Source organism: Metarhizium brunneum, chromosome 2 (genome assembly GCF_013426205.1).
Source record: "Metarhizium brunneum chromosome 2, complete sequence".
Lineage (NCBI taxonomy): Eukaryota > Fungi > Ascomycota > Sordariomycetes > Hypocreales > Clavicipitaceae > Metarhizium > Metarhizium brunneum.
The window spans coordinates 5,443,036-5,458,731 of NC_089423.1; the positions used below are offsets into that span (position 1 = coordinate 5,443,036).

Genomic DNA, 15,696 nt, shown 5'->3' on the forward strand with positions numbered 1-15,696 from the left:
CTATGGGACAGAACTCGCGAGCTCAGTGCAACGAAATGCTGTGAAAACGTTGGAGACTAACCACTGGGGCTGATGTCACAGAATATAAGGACGTAAATCAAGGGGCATCCCCGTGGATTGGGTCAGATTATTCTGATCGAGCGCCACCAATTGAACACAATGGAGTAATCAAGTAACCTACTCCTTACTCCGTTCCATGTACGGCAATTCGTTGAGGAACCAGGCCAGGTTCAGCCTGCCAGACAGCAGACCTGGTCAGTGTCACTCTGATGACATTTTGGGCGCTTCGGTTTGGGTCCAAGTGGCACATTCCCTTGTGCCTGTGGGGTTGACTTCTTTCGCTTGGCTAATGAGGCGAAGTGACTGACGGCGCTGCATCCGAGCGCCTCATTTTGTACGGAGTACGGAGTAGTTGTGTTTGCTTTCAAGACGACACAGGAACATGTAGTAGTACTCCGGACAAGCTGATGCCGACCCCGCCAACTCCGCCACTGCGAGCCGTACGTTGGTAGCCAGTTTGGGGCTGTCATGCTGCCATCGTGCATGAGTAGATGTGCATCCTGTACGCAGACAGCGGCCAAGCCCAACGTGGTGCGCCCCCTGGTCTCCAGGGCAGTTGAGTGGACCAGCCCGAAATTTTGTCAAAAAGCACGAGATGCTTCGGACACCGGCATTGCCCTAGCCTTGGAGACTCATCATGGCGCTCCTGGCCCGCTTCCCGTTGACATGCAAGTCTGTGTTGTCGGCACAGCCCCTACTCTCTCGACTTTCAAGTACTAGTATTACAGACGTAGTTTCCGGCGGATTTAACGCCAAGGCTGCCAGAATGGAGCCAATGGAGACAGAGGCTCAAGTCCCGCATCTTGGCTTGGAGCGTGGCAGCGTTGTGTTAGTCGCCGAGCTTGCCGTTCGTCAGGGGTTGCCGTCTCTGATGGATGCCGCGATGGAGTCGAAATGGGGCTGTGTTCATCCCCGTTCAAGCAGAAAGGTGTGCCCCTGCGCTCATCACCAAGACTCAATCGTGAATTGGCCAAGGCTTGAGCAGTTACCGAACCATGTATGCATGTACGTATGTACGTACGTAGTAAAGTACAAGGACGCAATGACAAGGATTCGGTGTCATGGCGGGTCGACCAAGTTGGCTGCGCTTTTTTTTTGTGGTGCGGAACGTCGCAAAGCACCATTGTAAGCTTGTGCGGTTGTTCATGCCAATATTAATAATGCTGATTGACGGGAGCAGGCATAAGTGTCAGCCTTTTCTGGCTTGATGTTTGATGTGATTTTGGAATCTGTGGAGAAAATCGAAATGTCACGGTCCTTTTTTCTATCGTTGTGGAAATTTACAGCCTGAGGAAGGACCATGTTGTTTCATGATGCACGTGCCTTCCTAGTTTGGTTGGCTGGCCGTATCGTGATGATGGTGATAGTGGTATCGTAAACCCGAGAGCGCAAACCTGACAAAAGTCAAATCGTCCCTCAATTAGCATACGTGGTATTTGATCATATCTAGTCCAGTATCGCATGTATTGTATTTTTTAAGTGTAGGGCCGTTGACACTGGCCACTTTGACCCACTTGCCACCAGAGAGAGTATGTATATATGCCGTGAGCCCAATAAGCTGAATCTTTCCATGCATGATGAATATAATGGCAGCTTTATAATGCTAGTTCTTAAGAACTCGGAAACCTGGGCGTCATGGACAGTTGCATTTTGAAGTTAATGTGAACCATAAGCGACCATTGGCACTCTAGTACTACAGAGTAATGTACACCAGCCCCACCTCCTCTGCCTACTGGGCACTGAGCACTCCGTAGACGCCAAGGCTGAGATCATCTTATCGATAAGACTTTTTTTTTTCATCGGCATCCTTTCTCTGGCAATGTGATGCTTCAACCAGCCCTCCATCCCACGGTACAATTTGCAGTTTGCGCGGCCCATGACCATGGCTACCCTTACACCAGGCCGGCATCAAAAGACGCAAAGACATGCCAAACCGGACTCTCGCCAGCAGAAGCAGAAGCTCCACCAAGAGGATCTGCAGAAGCTAGAACGGGCTGTGAATGATCTGGTGGGTTGACATCTCCAACATCAGCCGTGACAAAGCTGTATTTTGTGCACTAACAAAGGCCATTTTGCTCCTCTAGGATGCCAAATCTGAAGATATCAAAACTTTCTCAGACCTTCCCCTCTCGCAGCCTACAATCGGCGGAATCAAGGCATCGCACTTTCAGACACTCACCGAAGTTCAACAGCAAGCGATTCCCCTCGCCCTCAAAGACAACGACGTGCTAGGCGCTGCTAAGACAGGTAGTGGCAAGACTCTGGCATTTTTAATTCCCGTGCTGGAAAAGTTGTATCGGGCACAATGGACAGAGTTTGACGGCCTTGGAGCCTTGATCATCTCCCCAACTCGTGAGCTCGCCGTGCAGATTTTCGAGGTTCTTCGCAAGATTGGTCGGTACCATGTCTTATCGGCGGGGTTGGTCATTGGCGGCAAGAACTTGAAGGAGGAAGCAGAGCGGTTAGCTCGGATGAACATTCTGGTTTGCACACCTGGACGAATGCTGCAACACCTCGACCAGACTGCGGGTTTCGACGCAAACAACCTGCAAATTTTGGTTCTGGATGAGGCGGATCGCATTATGGACATGGGGTTTCAATCTGCTGTTGATGCGCTGGTAGAGCACCTGCCAAAGTCAAGACAAACGCTCATGTTTAGCGCAACGCAAAGCAAGAAAGTCTCCGACCTGGCTAGACTGAGTCTCAAGGAACCCGAGTACGTATCAGTCCATGAAGCGGCTACGAGCGCGACCCCCACAAACCTCCAGCAACATTACATTACGACTCCTTTGCCCGAAAAGCTCGACACACTATACGGTTTCATCAAATCAAACCTCAAGAGCAAAATCATTGTCTTTTTAAGTTCAGGAAAGCAGGTTCGATTTGTTTACGAAAGCTTCCGCCACCTCCAACCCGGTATCCCTTTGCTACATCTTCACGGCCGACAAAGGCAAGTAGCCCGCCTTGAAATCACATCACGGTTCACCGCTGCCAAGCATTCATGCCTATTCGCCACGGACGTAGTTGCCCGAGGTATCGACTTCCCAGCCGTCGACTGGGTCATTCAGGTAGATTGCCCCGAAGACGTTGACACATACATCCATCGTGTCGGTCGAACGGCAAGGTACCAAAGCAAGGGCCGAGCTGTCCTGTTCCTCGATCCCAGCGAAGAACCAGGCATGGTCAAGCGCTTAGAACAGAAAAAGATCCCCATCGAAAAAGTCAACGTCAAGGAAAAAAAGAAGAAGAGCATAAAGAATGATCTGCAAAACATGTGCTTCCAAAACCCAGACCTGAAGTACCTCGGCCAAAAGGCCTTCATCAGCTACTCCCGCGCAATACACCTCCAAAGGGACAAGGAAGTTTTCAAACTCGACAAACTAGATCTTGACGCTTTCGCGTCCGGTCTCGGCCTCCCTGGTACTCCGCAGATCAAATTCCACAAAGGCGGCGACATCAAGAAGATTAAAAATGCTCCTAGGGACGGCATGTCCAGCGGGTCCGAGTCAGACATGGACCTCGACGGCGAATATGGCAAGACCAAAAAGAAGGACAAGAAGAAACCAGAAGTCCGCACCAAATACGACAAAATGTTTGAGAGAACCAACCAGGACGTCCTCTCCAGCCACTACGCAAAACTCGTCGTGGACGGTGGAAACGAATCCGGCTCCGACGACGACTTTCTTTCCGTCAAGCGTCGCCTCAGCGACGACGATCTCGACGCCGAAATCCAAAAGGGTCACAATTCTAATGTCAAAGCGCTCTACAGCCTTGGCGGCGACGAACCCTACGTTATTGATTCTAAGCGTCGCGAAAAGGCTCTTCAATCCAAGACGAAAATGCTCAAGTTCAGGGGCAATCCCACCAAGCTCGTCTTTGACGATGACGGCGAGTCGCACGAGATTTACGAGCTGCAGAATGAAGAAGACTTCAAACGAGCGGGTCCTGCAGATGAACAGCGCCAGACGTTTGTGGAGAGCGAGTCCGCAAGAGTCAAGGCAGCCGATGTCGATGATAAGCAGCTCGCCAAGCAGAAGAAACGCGAGAAGCGCGAGAAGCGAAAGGCCAGAGAGCGCGAGGAGCTGGAAGGTGACGAGGCGCCTATGCTGGTTGATGCGCCCGATGGAGAGGATCCTTTGGCGTTGTTGAGGTCGTTGCCCACGGCGGGTGAGCAATCAGACGGCGAGCCGCCGAAGAAGAAGGCCAAGAAGTGGTTTGAGGATGAGGACGACGATGATGCCGACAACAAGAAGAAGAGCAGGAGGAAGGGCAAAGTATTACAGGTTACAGAGGAGCCGGAGACGTTGGAGGATCTGGAGGCCCTGGCGACAGGGTTGTTGGATGGCTGAATGTATATACCCGGCGCAAAACCATGTACGAGGAATTAAAAAGGCACTGGGGTTATTTCGCCCGCCTTGGACAGTGGAATGTGCAGAAAATGTGAATGCATCGTGATATTGTCTAACCAAGCTGTTTTGTACGCCAGCCACGGTATTTCATTCCCCCAGAGAACAGCTAATACGTAAAAAATAATAATCCAACTCTTGCGCCGTACACCATGCTAGGCTCCTTGGTCCTTGTGCGTGACTGAGAGCAACTCCACCAACTCCGAGCGCGATGACGCCGCACCATGCTGTCATTCTCATGAATATTGCTTCCCCCGTTTGTCGCCGAGCAGCCTCAGCTCAGTAATACGAGTTTCCGCCCTCGTCACGATCCAGCTCGACATTGAACCCGTAGAGTCTCACCCTATAAAAGCAAGTATGATTTTCTGCGCCGTGATTGCTCACTGCCCTCACAATCACGCGGTCCGTGTGCGCTCCCAGGGCAAGCAACTCGCTATTCAGCCTGTGCACATGCACACCCTCGTGCAGCTCCGTGCCCTCGTACACAAATTGTGCAATCTTTGCAAATTGCGCCGGGAAATCAGGCGGCGTGTAGTTCCAGTCGTTCTTATCATCTGGCAAGTAGACCGATCCAAAGTCGAGAATTCGTTCACGGGCCTCGGGGTCGAGAATCTCGGCCCATACCTCGATAGATTTCGGCCGAGCACCGGGCTGGGTGGTAGCGCCGGGCAGGATGTGTTCGACAACAATGTGCTGCGGAATGATGGAGTGGTGGAGCTGAACGGAGAGTGTTGCACCGTGAGGGTTACCCCTGTGGTTTACGGAGCGCGCTGCGCACCAGCAGTCGCCCTCTTCTTGCCATGGTTCGAGGGCTGCTATGGGCGGGAAGGCTTCTGATCCACGCCAACCATGCTTGTATTGATGGGGGGCGATGGCCGCGCCTTGAGGATCCCAGGTGGCGGATGTGAGACGGGGGTCAACTTTGGCGCCAGACCCGACAGCAAAGTAATTGACTTGGTTGCGCAGTTCGGTTTCCCAGTGGTTGTGGATCTTACCAAGAGCCATGGCTTCGAGGTTGACATCGGCGAGGGCCTTGCCGATGAGATTGTTGACGAGGGCCGTGATGTCCGCTCGGCTCATGCTGTGTGTGAGATCTTTGGTGGCAAGGTCGACGGTTTGTTGCACTAAACTCTCCATTTGCGGCCGCAAATCGTCAAGCTCTGCTCTGAGCTGGGACGATAGACTGGCAATTTCGTTTCTCAAGTGTCGAAGAAACTCTTCCCGGGAAACAAACTTGCCGGTTTGGCCCTCTTTCTCCTCTCGTTGAGACAGCTGTTCACTGACAATCTTGTTCAGGCGGTCTTCAAACTCCCTTTGTGATCCAGCAGACTTGATCTGATCGACTGCTGTTCCAAGCAAATGGGCAATCTTGTCATCATTGTCTTTAACCCACTTGTCCCAAAAGGTGGCCATCTTGCGGCTCAGCCTATCTTCCAGCCCCAATGCCGTAAGGTTGAGCTTGGTTGTAAATGCTGGATCGCGAAGCAGTCGCGAGGTGATTGCGCTCCACTGCCGATCGGATGACACGACATACTCGCTTCCAACCTTATCAAAAGCTAAGAATCCGCCGTCTCCGTGGATCAAATCTCGCAAGGCATGCCAAAACTCTTCCGAAATGACTGGTCTGCCGTCTTTCAGTTCCATGTGGACGACGCTGGGAAGGATATTCTCCAGCTTCCTGAGAGAAGCATCATGAATCTTTCCTGACCGCTTTAATGTCAAAAACTCCTCCTCCATGCGATTAAGAAAATGCTGGAGCTTATCTCTTGACGAGTCGTCATCTTCCCATAAGTCATCAAGGTCTACCCAGCGGTCTCGTTTCGGCCAGGTTACAGTTGGGATCAGATCACTAATTCGGTATCGTAGATCATCAAACGTTCGTAATGTCGCTTCAATGGCATTGGGGGCCCAACTACTGTCCGTCGAGCCAGCGAGTTGAGTTGCCAGAGCAAAGGCTGCCACAAATGCCAACGCCCCGGCTAGTATATGCGGCAGAAATCCAAAGACTGACGACAGTTGATCCCAAACGCCAGCCGGGATGATGAAGTAAACAAGTTCCATTATCCAGTCCAGTACTGCGTGAATCAACCATCCAATGGCCCGAACGTACGTCATCGGGTTCAAGAAGCGTATCAGAGCGAATGTGCTCCAACGATTGTTCGCTCGAGCAGCTGCGCCATCAAGCTCAGTATGAGTCTGTTCTCTGCCTATGAACGGCACAAGAGACTTTAGCCACAACCATCTCTGGTAACTGCGCTGGTAGGCAGCCTCTTCCTCCTCCCTCAGTCTCTCACGCGCGACTTCGGCTTCGGCTTCAGTGATATCTCTCTGAATAGCCGCATCCCTTTCGCTTTCATCCGTTGGATATCGTCTGCCCAAGCCGAAAGGACTGCTATTCACTAAGAACTTGGCCTGTGCAAACAGGCTCGTTGTAGTTGCAGTCGCTCTGTCAAGCCAACGGCCATCTTCGGAGCTATTCTCTTCAAAGTTCGGACCTCGATGCTCACGGTTGCTTCGTTGACGGGGTTCCAACGGTGCTCCAGTCAACAGTTGTGTACGCCGCATCTTATCCGGCCCCGTACTCTCAGTCGGTCCAAGCGTGCCCCTGGTGGTATTAGGAGGTAGCAATCTGGGTATAGGCCTTGGATGCGGCGGTGCAGGCGACGGTCCACCTATCCGCGTTCTCTGTACATTCTCTCGGGGTGCTGGCTGTGAGCGTCCAGGAACTGGAGTATTCGTCTGCAGAATAGGTCTGGGTTCCTGACGTCTAATAAGATCATCTTCTTCACTTCCCTCCCGCTCCTTATCGGTAGCATTAGTATCCAGTTCGTTTTCCTCTTCTTCGTCTTCATGTTCTTCTTCTTCCTCTTCCTCTTCCTCTTCCTCCTCCTCCTCTTCTTCTTCTTCTTGCTGTTCAAATCGCGGTTGTCGAGCAGACTGCTGCGGTGGCCGGCGAGGTGGTGCGCGCAATGGAGATGGACCCACGGTTGATTTTGCTGGTCCCTTGTAGGCGTTCTGTGGCTGTCTGACAAGATCTACTTCTTCGTTTTCACCAATTATAGCAGGCGGTTTGTTCATTGTTGAACGTGAGGGGGTCTCATTTGTAGAGACGGAGTCTCCTGACAGTTCGTCTCGTAATTCTGGCCGTTGAGGTGGTAGAGCTCTAGGCGTCGAAATTATCGTTGCATCACCGTAGAACTCACTTTCAATGCCAAAGCTTCGCGCATCATCACCATCACTACCATCAGGCCTGGCATTTCTCAGTGACAGCAAGGAGCGTGTCGCTAGTGCTGTGTTGGAAGGGCCAGATAGATCTACAAACGGTTAGACTCACATAGCTTCATGGCGACAGGGTTTCCTACAAGAAGGTAGATGTGGTGGCCGGGACAGTTGGCCCCCGGCTAATTCATCCGGTTCTGGTTGCGCATTTTTAGGCTTTTGCGGTTTTTGAGTTTGTTCCCGCTCATCTTCATCCTGCTCTTCGTCCTCATCATTGACCCCGGGTGCCGTGAGCACGTTTCTGACGGCACTGCCAATATCTCGAGCTTGGCTTCTTGACAGACCATGACCAGGCCGTGATGGCATCGGCTCAACCTCTGCGCCGTACGAATACTGTCTCCTAGAGCTTGGAGTTCCCTGAAGCGGGGGTAGGTTGGGTTTTTGAAAAGTGAGCGGGTTTGCATTGGATGGTGTCTCGGGTTCTCTGACGGAGAACCTCGTCGGTCGTCTACGAACTGGACGAGGGGGCATTTGGAGTTAGTGAGATGCAATGGTGACCTCCGTAGTGGTGAAATTGAGTAGAAGTGAGACTGCTGAAAAAAACGATTCCTGAGAGGTTATTAGAATAGTTTTGAGAATTTTTCAGAGGTATGTCGTGTATAGCGTTGATGAGGTGCAGATCAAGTGAGTTGATGTTGAGGGCTTGGGTGAAGAAGCACAGCTCGCCGACAACTCGGCATAGCAACGCAACTAATTCGGTGCCATCCGAGAGCAATTGTTTCAACAGACGATTCGTTTGATGGTGCTATGAATGATGGCTGATCCTGTGAAAGGCTGATCCTTGTAGTGGCTGTCTTCAACAAAGGGCATGTTGCTGTGAGGCTCCGTCACAGCTGGACATGGTGTGAACTTTGAAGGGGTAGCAGAGAACCGACGAAAAGTGGCAGTTTTGCTGTAGATTTTCCACTGTGTGCAGGGCCAATATTGTGAGCGACATATACTGGTTATCAAAGGTAAAAAGCAAATAAATCCAATATGTTTGCTGGCGCCGATTTGATGCTGCACGACTGTTACCGTTGTTTTGTTCCGTCAAGCCTGTTGGTCTCAACGCGCCTTCACACTAGCGGCGTGTCGCGCCCGACGTTTAAGCGGCGCATCAAACACCATGCATGCGATATCACGTGATAATCCCCGACCCAGGATCCACATGTGGGAACATAGCAGTCTTGTGGTGTCAACGGTTGAACTGGCAACATTGAGTCCCCCAACTACTCCGAACGCAAAGCATGGCGCCTTTAATACGTGCAGTTTTATACCTACCTAAGTAAGTACCTAGATTTATATAGATTTATACCTACCTAGGTACTTAAGTACCTAAGAGGTAGGTACTGACCTAGCTACTCCGTACTTAAGTAATTTACAACCTCTCCACCCGTCAATTCAAAGTCGACCACTTATATTCACATGGCTGTGCATACAATATGCAGGCTGCATCATAAAATACGGACGAGGCCCATAAGAATTGTTGTGTCAGCATTCGTATCTAGGTGCTCCGTAGCCGTAGTGGAAACTGTGGCTTCACCAGCAGATTCAACTGGAATCCATATTGCAACGGACTGGTAGCTTGAGGTCCAGCCCGTATCGCCCCCACTAGCAACGTCTCACATCAATGCCATGAATATGAAGGCATGGTTACCCGTGGCTGATCACACTCAGCACAGCCAATAGTCGATCAGCCGCGAACGGCGATATTACAAAGGGCTTGATAGCACACCAATTGACGCCATTGCAAGCACTTGAGGCGTGGAGAAAAGAGGAGCGTCCCCATAGCATCTGGCTGATGCTGCTTGTTGTTTGCTGGAGCTCAGGTTGCCATTATTAGCGCACAGAGCACTGGACCTTCCAGATGTCATGTCAATCCATGTCACCTTTGGTCGCAAAGCCCGCCCATGTGTGGCGCCCGCCATTGCTTGCTCTAATCCCTGGGCTAATTTACGAGGCGGCATGGGTTTGTTTGATAGACACTGCCGTCACACGCTGATTTGTCCTACTCCCGCCTTTCTACTTGTTTCTTGAACATCGGCCTGCTGTCAATGTTTTTTTTAAAAGAACAACACTTCCCAGCTCACCAGCGCCGACTCACCCTGTCGCTCTTCAACAGCTTCACCCGCGCTCCTCGAGTGCTTGTTATCTCCCTCCCACCAAGCCCTCCCTCGATTTGTCGCTCCACTTGTGCTGCATCCCCCACGTTCAATTTTCTGGCGCTGCCCCTCATTGACTTTCTCGTCAAGCATATCACTACCCTCAGCTCCCCGCCAGAATTTCGCCGCCTGTCAAGACGTTACTCCTCGCTCACCTCTTCCGACAGTCGATAAATCTGCCAACATGTCTGCTGGAACTGTTCTCGTCACCGGGTAAGCCCCCACAATCCGAAGACGCCAATATTTGCCTCTGCCGAGTACTCTGAGAAACGCATTGCCATCGTCAAGTCGCAATCGCGGGGCGCCGTGTGATTGACCCCCTTGATGCCACGGTATCCGCCTCACGTCCAAGACCGGCCAGCTAACCTGAACCTGTTCTACGCACCCTGCAGTGGTACCGGCTACATTGGCTCTTTCACCAGCTTGACGTTGCTCGAGAACGGCTACGATGTCGTCATCGTCGACAACCTTTATAATTCCTCCGAGGTCGCCCTTGACCGCATTGAGAAGCTCTGCGGCCGCCGCCCCGTCTTCTACAAGGTCGACATCACCGATGAGAAGGCCCTCGACCATGTCTTCGCCAAACACCCCTCCATTGATAGCGTGATTCATTTTGCGGCTCTCAAGGTAAGCAAAATCTCCTGCGGCGCTGACCGCCACTGAACCACTCTGCGTTTCGTCATGGCGGCAACTGACCACCTCCAGGCTGTCGGCGAGTCTGGCGAGATCCCCCTCGAGTACTACCGCGTCAATGTTGGTGGCAGCATTGCCCTCCTCCGCTCCATGGAGCGAAATAATGTCACCAACATTGTCTTCTCTTCATCGGCTACCGTTTACGGCGACGCTACCCGATTCCCCAACATGATTCCCATCCCCGAGAATTGCCCTACCGGTCCTACCAACACCTACGGACGCACCAAGTCTATGATTGAGGATGTCATCAGGGACTGCGTCAATGCCCAGAGGAACAAGCTGAAGAAGGCCGACCAGCCTTTCGAGCAGTGGAACGGTGCCTTGCTCCGATACTTCAACCCCTGCGGCGCGCACCCGAGTGGTATCATGGGCGAAGACCCCCAGGGGGTCCCGTACAACCTGCTGCCGCTTCTGGGCCAGGTTGCTACAGGCAAGCGCGAGAAGCTTCTCGTCTTTGGCAATGGTACGTCGTGAAGCATGCGATGCAAAGTCCACACTATAATTCTTGTTGTTAATAATTCTCAGACTACAAGTCCCGCGATGGTACCGCCATCCGTGACTACATCCACGTTGTCGACCTTGCCCGCGGCCACCTGGCTGCCCTCAAATATCTCCGCGAGAACAAGCCCGGTGTCAAGGAGTGGAACTTGGGCTCTGGCAGAGGCAGCACTGTTTTTGAGATGATCAAGGCATTCAGCGCCGTGGTGTTTGGGCCAGAGAATCCTGAACAGCTGAAATACGAGATAGTCGCCCGCCGACAGGGTGATGTCCTCGACCTCACAGCCAATCCAGCCCTTGCCAACAAGGAGCTCAATTGGAAGACGGAGCTTGGCATGGAGAAGGCATGTGAGGATCTATGGAGATGGGTCAAAAACAACCCTGAGGGGTACCGTCAGGAGCCCCCGGCTGAGCTCCTGGCTGCTATCAAGACACCGTCTTCTTAAATTTTTGTGGTTTTTTTTTTTTGGATACATGAGGGAATGGATGGGACTATACAAGACGGATGCTATGATGATGGATGACACCAGTTTAGACTGCATTTGAGCAGGAGATGATGGGTGAATATTTTTTAAAAAATAAAACTCAAATTCAATTAATACACGGTTCCTTTTTGCTATTGTGCTATTTTGTCTTGCCTACTCGTTGCTTTACTCGACACTAAGAAGAAGCTTGCCCTTGGTCTTGCGGCTCTCAAGATCAGAGTGAGCCCGCCCAACTTCCTTCAGGGGATAAATGTCATGGATGGCAATCTTGACCTGGCCGGAGATGAGCTTGTCAAATAGCTCGGCAGAGTACTTTTCCAGATCCTTCCTCTCGGAAACATAGCCGTGAACCTTTGGTCGCAGAAGCGTGACATTTTTGTCTGAGAGGCGAAGGATGCTGAAATCAGGAACCGGACCAGACTGCCAGAGTCACACAACACGTTAGCCATGAATCCGACTGGCAGAAGGGGGGAAGATGCACAACATGATATCATGCTGTGGCTCTGTTTTTTTTTTTTTTGGCAGGAAAAAGTCGGCACTTACAGCATTGCCAAAAGACACCAGATGCCCCTTCAAAGCAATCATTTGCAAGTCAGCGTCAAAAGTGGCCTTGCCCACGCCGTCAAAGATGGCATCCACGCCGTGCCCGCCCGTAATCTCATTCACCCGCGCCACGACGTCGTCCCTAGAGCTCACCGTCCACTCGGCGCCGAGCTTCTTGGCCAGGTCGCACTTCTCCTGGGTGCTGGCCGTGCCAATCACCTTTGCGCCGAGGCTCCTGAGCATCTGGACGAGCAGCTGGCCGACACCGCCGGCGGCGGCGTGCACAAGCGCCCACTGGCCGGGCTGGACGTTGCCGGCCTCGCGGATGAAGGTCCACGCCGTGAGGCCCTGCAGGAAGGCGGCGGCGGCCTGCTCCGTCGTCAGGCCGGCCGGGATGGCGATGAGCTTGGACGCCGGGACGGCCGTGTACTGCGCGTAGGCCTGCGAGTCCATGTACACGACTCTGGTGCCGACTGGGAAGGATGTCACGTCCTTGTGGTGCGAGACGACTTGGCCGGCGGCCTCGCTGCCGAGGATGACGGGGAGGTCGAGCTTGTACAGGCCACTGCGGAAGTAGGTGTCGATGAAGTTGACGCCTGCGAACTCGTTCTTGACGAGGACCTGGCCCTCCTTGGGGGTGGGCACCGGCACGTCCTTGTAGTCGAGGACGTCGATGCCGCCGGTTTGGGAGACCTGGATGGCCTTCATGGTGGCTGGGACGGGGGCCATGCTGGGCGGTTTTGGGGAGGGCTGGGTCTGGGAGTATGAGCAGGTTGTTGGGGCGGAAGGGTGAGGTGGGAAGGAGGAGAGTTGTCGGCGATGGCGGGTATCAATATAAGTCGAGGATGACGACACTGGTGAGGTGATGGCGGGGTTGGTTGGTGGTGGTGCTGGTGGTGCTGGATGTTGATGGCAGACGGGGGACGCAAGGCGCAACCAATTGCTTGCGATGATGGGACAGGCGCGGACGAGTCGAGGTCTATTTAAGATGGGAAGAGGCATGGGATTATGTTGTTTATGTAAACCATGTGTCAGGATACTAGGAGAGAACGGGATTTCACCCAGGGAGGGGCCTTGCAGAAGCCCGAGTTAGTTTCACCGAACCGTAAGCCATTGGTAAGCATTTGTTAGGGAGGGGCAGAGCTCGATTTCCGAATTGATGGCTGTCCATGGATGTGTATAGGAGGGAGGGTATGGAGCAGGCCAATGCGGTTCATGATGTGCAACGCTGGCTACATCTCAGAGTTTTGCCTTGCATGTTTCGGCGACGGATTGGGACCTACCTACACCGCGAGAGCCGACCGGAAGCTGAGGCCAGAAGTGGTTCAAATCCCACGACTGGCCGATGACTTCACTGGTCGTTTGAATTTTGGGAAACCGCTGAGGAGGCACATGAGTTTGGTCTGGAGCCTTGTCGGCGGCGGTGGCTCAGAGTCTAATCAATGGCGGATGAAAGTCGTGCTCGACGCCTTCATTCTTTCCACCCCTCATCGGACCAAGTCTCACAACGCTAGGAAATTGCAAGACCAACTCACAGTGCATGGCCATATATCTCATCATGATATCGATTCTCATGGATGCCTACACGAAAAACTCACAAACCGCCTTGACCACATCGTCAGGCGCCTCCTCTGGGATATAATGCCCGCTATCAACACTATACCCATCCAGCACAACTCCCTCGCCCACAACCTTCCTCCACTCTGCCATCGCATCAAAACACTTCTCTATGACGCCCTTCTTCCCCCAAATGATCCTCACAGGAGCATTGATCAACCGTCCCTTCTCTAGATCCGCCCTCTGCTCATCTAGGTCCACTGTTGCGGCAGCCCTGTAGTCGTTGCACATGGCATGCACCGTATCCTCATCCTCAAACAGCTTCACATACTCCTCGTAGCACGCCTTGTCGAAAATATGTAATCCCTTCCCATCCTTGCCGCCCATGCACAGCTCTGCAAACTTGCGCGGCGTGGCGGATATCAGCGTCTCTGGTAGCGGCGCAGGCTGGATCAAGAAGAACCAGTGGAAATACGCAGTCGCAAATTCTTGACTGGTAGCTTGGTACATGGATAGCGTGGGGCAAATGTCGAGGAGTATGGCTTTGCGTACGAGGTTGGGATAGTCGACGAGGAGCTTGTGGGCGACCCGGGCGCCGCGGTCGTGTGCGCAGACGAAGAAGGTCTTGTGGCCGAGGTGGTTCATGAGGCATATCATGTCCTTTGCCATGGCGGATTTGGCGTAGGCCGCTACCGAGGGCGGTTTGGATGATTCGCCATAGCCGCGGAGGTCAGGGATGATGAGGTTGTACGTGGTGGTGAGGTGTGGGACGATGCGATGCCATATGTGACGGGTTTGCGGGAAGCCGTGGAGGAGCAGGAGTGGGGGAAGTGGTGATTCTGGTGAGGTTTGAAGACCTTTGATGGTGACGAGGGGGTCGGTTTGCGTAGTGATGGAGAAGGGGATGAGGCCGTCAAACATGGTGATGACGCTATACGGGACGCGTACACTCTGCAGGGGGGGTCTATTCAAAATGGTGTCTTATGTGATTTCCCTCCAATCAATCAAATCTAGCAATGATATGTGGTCCGGAACTGGATTTCTTGATGCGCTTGGGATGTGGGTGATAGGCCGTGTTGGTGTTGAGTATCTTGACGTGAAGACGGGTACGGTGATGGAACATGTTAATGTAGGTATCAGGATCACCATCTATCGGGTGTTGGCGTGGTTATTTGATGCTGAGCTAACAAAAGGCTGTTCTGCTTCGCCAGATAGCCCCAGAATACCAGATCTTCCCTCCTTTATTTTTATTTTTACATTGTCATGGATTAAAGATTCATTAACTCAAACCTAGCAGCGGGCCGCAAGTAACGGTTTAATTGTCTGCCGCAAGCAACGAGTTGCAAGGTTCAATGTTGGACGGTCTACAGGGTAGCAAACGATAGAGAATGGGCGGCTATAAATACTAAACATACCGTTCAATGTTGGACAAAGTGGATGTACTATGTAGCCCCGGCAGCTGTATTGGGACATATTTGTCATCACCCGAGATAGATAATGTGCATCAGTCGACGGGATGCTGTTTTCAATCGAGGGCCATCAAGGCTTCTGGGGCACTTTGCTCCATGATAACCCGTGTTCTTGGTTGGATTCAGTGTATCGTCGGTAACGGCTCAAATGGAATGTCTGGTGGGCCGGATACCATAAATCTGCGCCAAGGTTCTAGTATTCGATCTGGAAACGATTCTGCGAACCAGCCTTGTCGGGCCACGCAAACACATCCGCAATCACCATGACCAGAGGCGAGGTGGATGGCGCCGATGGGGCGGGACTCTGGGGCTGTGCAGCAGAGGCCGCGACTACACCTCACTCACATCACCAATGAGCGATGTCGTTGTAAATGCTTTGGCATCAGAGAGCACCGACGCATGTTTCGATGATTCAATGCGCAAGTGCAAGGGCAGGGTTTATTTGGTCGGCGGGATACAGAGCCCGAGATAGTTGGTGTCGTCGCGGCAGTTGTGCCTGATGAGGCTTCTGGCCAAAGGTCAGCGAGGCACATCATCAAGACCACCACCGAGTCTGAGTGGAAAA

At 52.5% G+C, this 15,696-nt stretch overlaps 5 protein-coding genes across 5 annotated transcripts; 2 read left to right on the top strand and 3 right to left on the bottom strand.

The window, feature by feature from the left end:
- Positions 1–1,942: 1,942 nt before the first annotated feature.
- On the top strand, positions 1,943–4,409 carry dbp4 (ATP-dependent RNA helicase dbp4; the record flags this gene model as incomplete). The annotated part of the gene is made up of 2 exons (XM_014689237.1): positions 1,943–2,068; positions 2,145–4,409. The coding sequence occupies 2 exons, from the start codon at positions 1,943–1,945 to the stop codon at positions 4,407–4,409; spliced, it is 2,391 nt and encodes a 796-aa protein (XP_014544723.1).
- Positions 4,410–4,745: 336 nt separating this feature from the next.
- Positions 4,746–8,216, bottom strand: G6M90_00g045970 (uncharacterized protein; the record flags this gene model as incomplete). The annotated part of the gene is made up of 2 exons (XM_014689238.1): positions 4,746–7,780; positions 7,829–8,216. 2 exons carry the CDS (start codon positions 8,214–8,216, stop codon positions 4,746–4,748), a joined length of 3,423 nt encoding a protein of 1,140 aa, XP_014544724.1.
- Positions 8,217–10,070: 1,854 nt separating this feature from the next.
- GAL10_1 (Bifunctional protein GAL10) lies at positions 10,071–11,523 on the top strand (the record flags this gene model as incomplete). The annotated part of the gene is made up of 4 exons (XM_014689239.1): positions 10,071–10,099; positions 10,279–10,513; positions 10,592–11,042; positions 11,105–11,523. 4 exons carry the CDS (start codon positions 10,071–10,073, stop codon positions 11,521–11,523), a joined length of 1,134 nt encoding a protein of 377 aa, XP_014544725.1.
- Positions 11,524–11,727: 204 nt separating this feature from the next.
- On the bottom strand, positions 11,728–12,813 carry G6M90_00g045990 (uncharacterized protein; the record flags this gene model as incomplete). The annotated part of the gene is made up of 2 exons (XM_014689240.1): positions 11,728–11,982; positions 12,106–12,813. The coding sequence occupies 2 exons, from the start codon at positions 12,811–12,813 to the stop codon at positions 11,728–11,730; spliced, it is 963 nt and encodes a 320-aa protein (XP_014544726.1).
- Positions 12,814–13,686: 873 nt separating this feature from the next.
- DEHA (Fluoroacetate dehalogenase) lies at positions 13,687–14,583 on the bottom strand (the record flags this gene model as incomplete). Its single annotated transcript, XM_014689241.1, has 1 exon — positions 13,687–14,583. The coding sequence occupies one exon, from the start codon at positions 14,581–14,583 to the stop codon at positions 13,687–13,689; it is 897 nt and encodes a 298-aa protein (XP_014544727.1).
- Between the last annotated feature and the right edge of the window lie 1,113 nt (positions 14,584–15,696).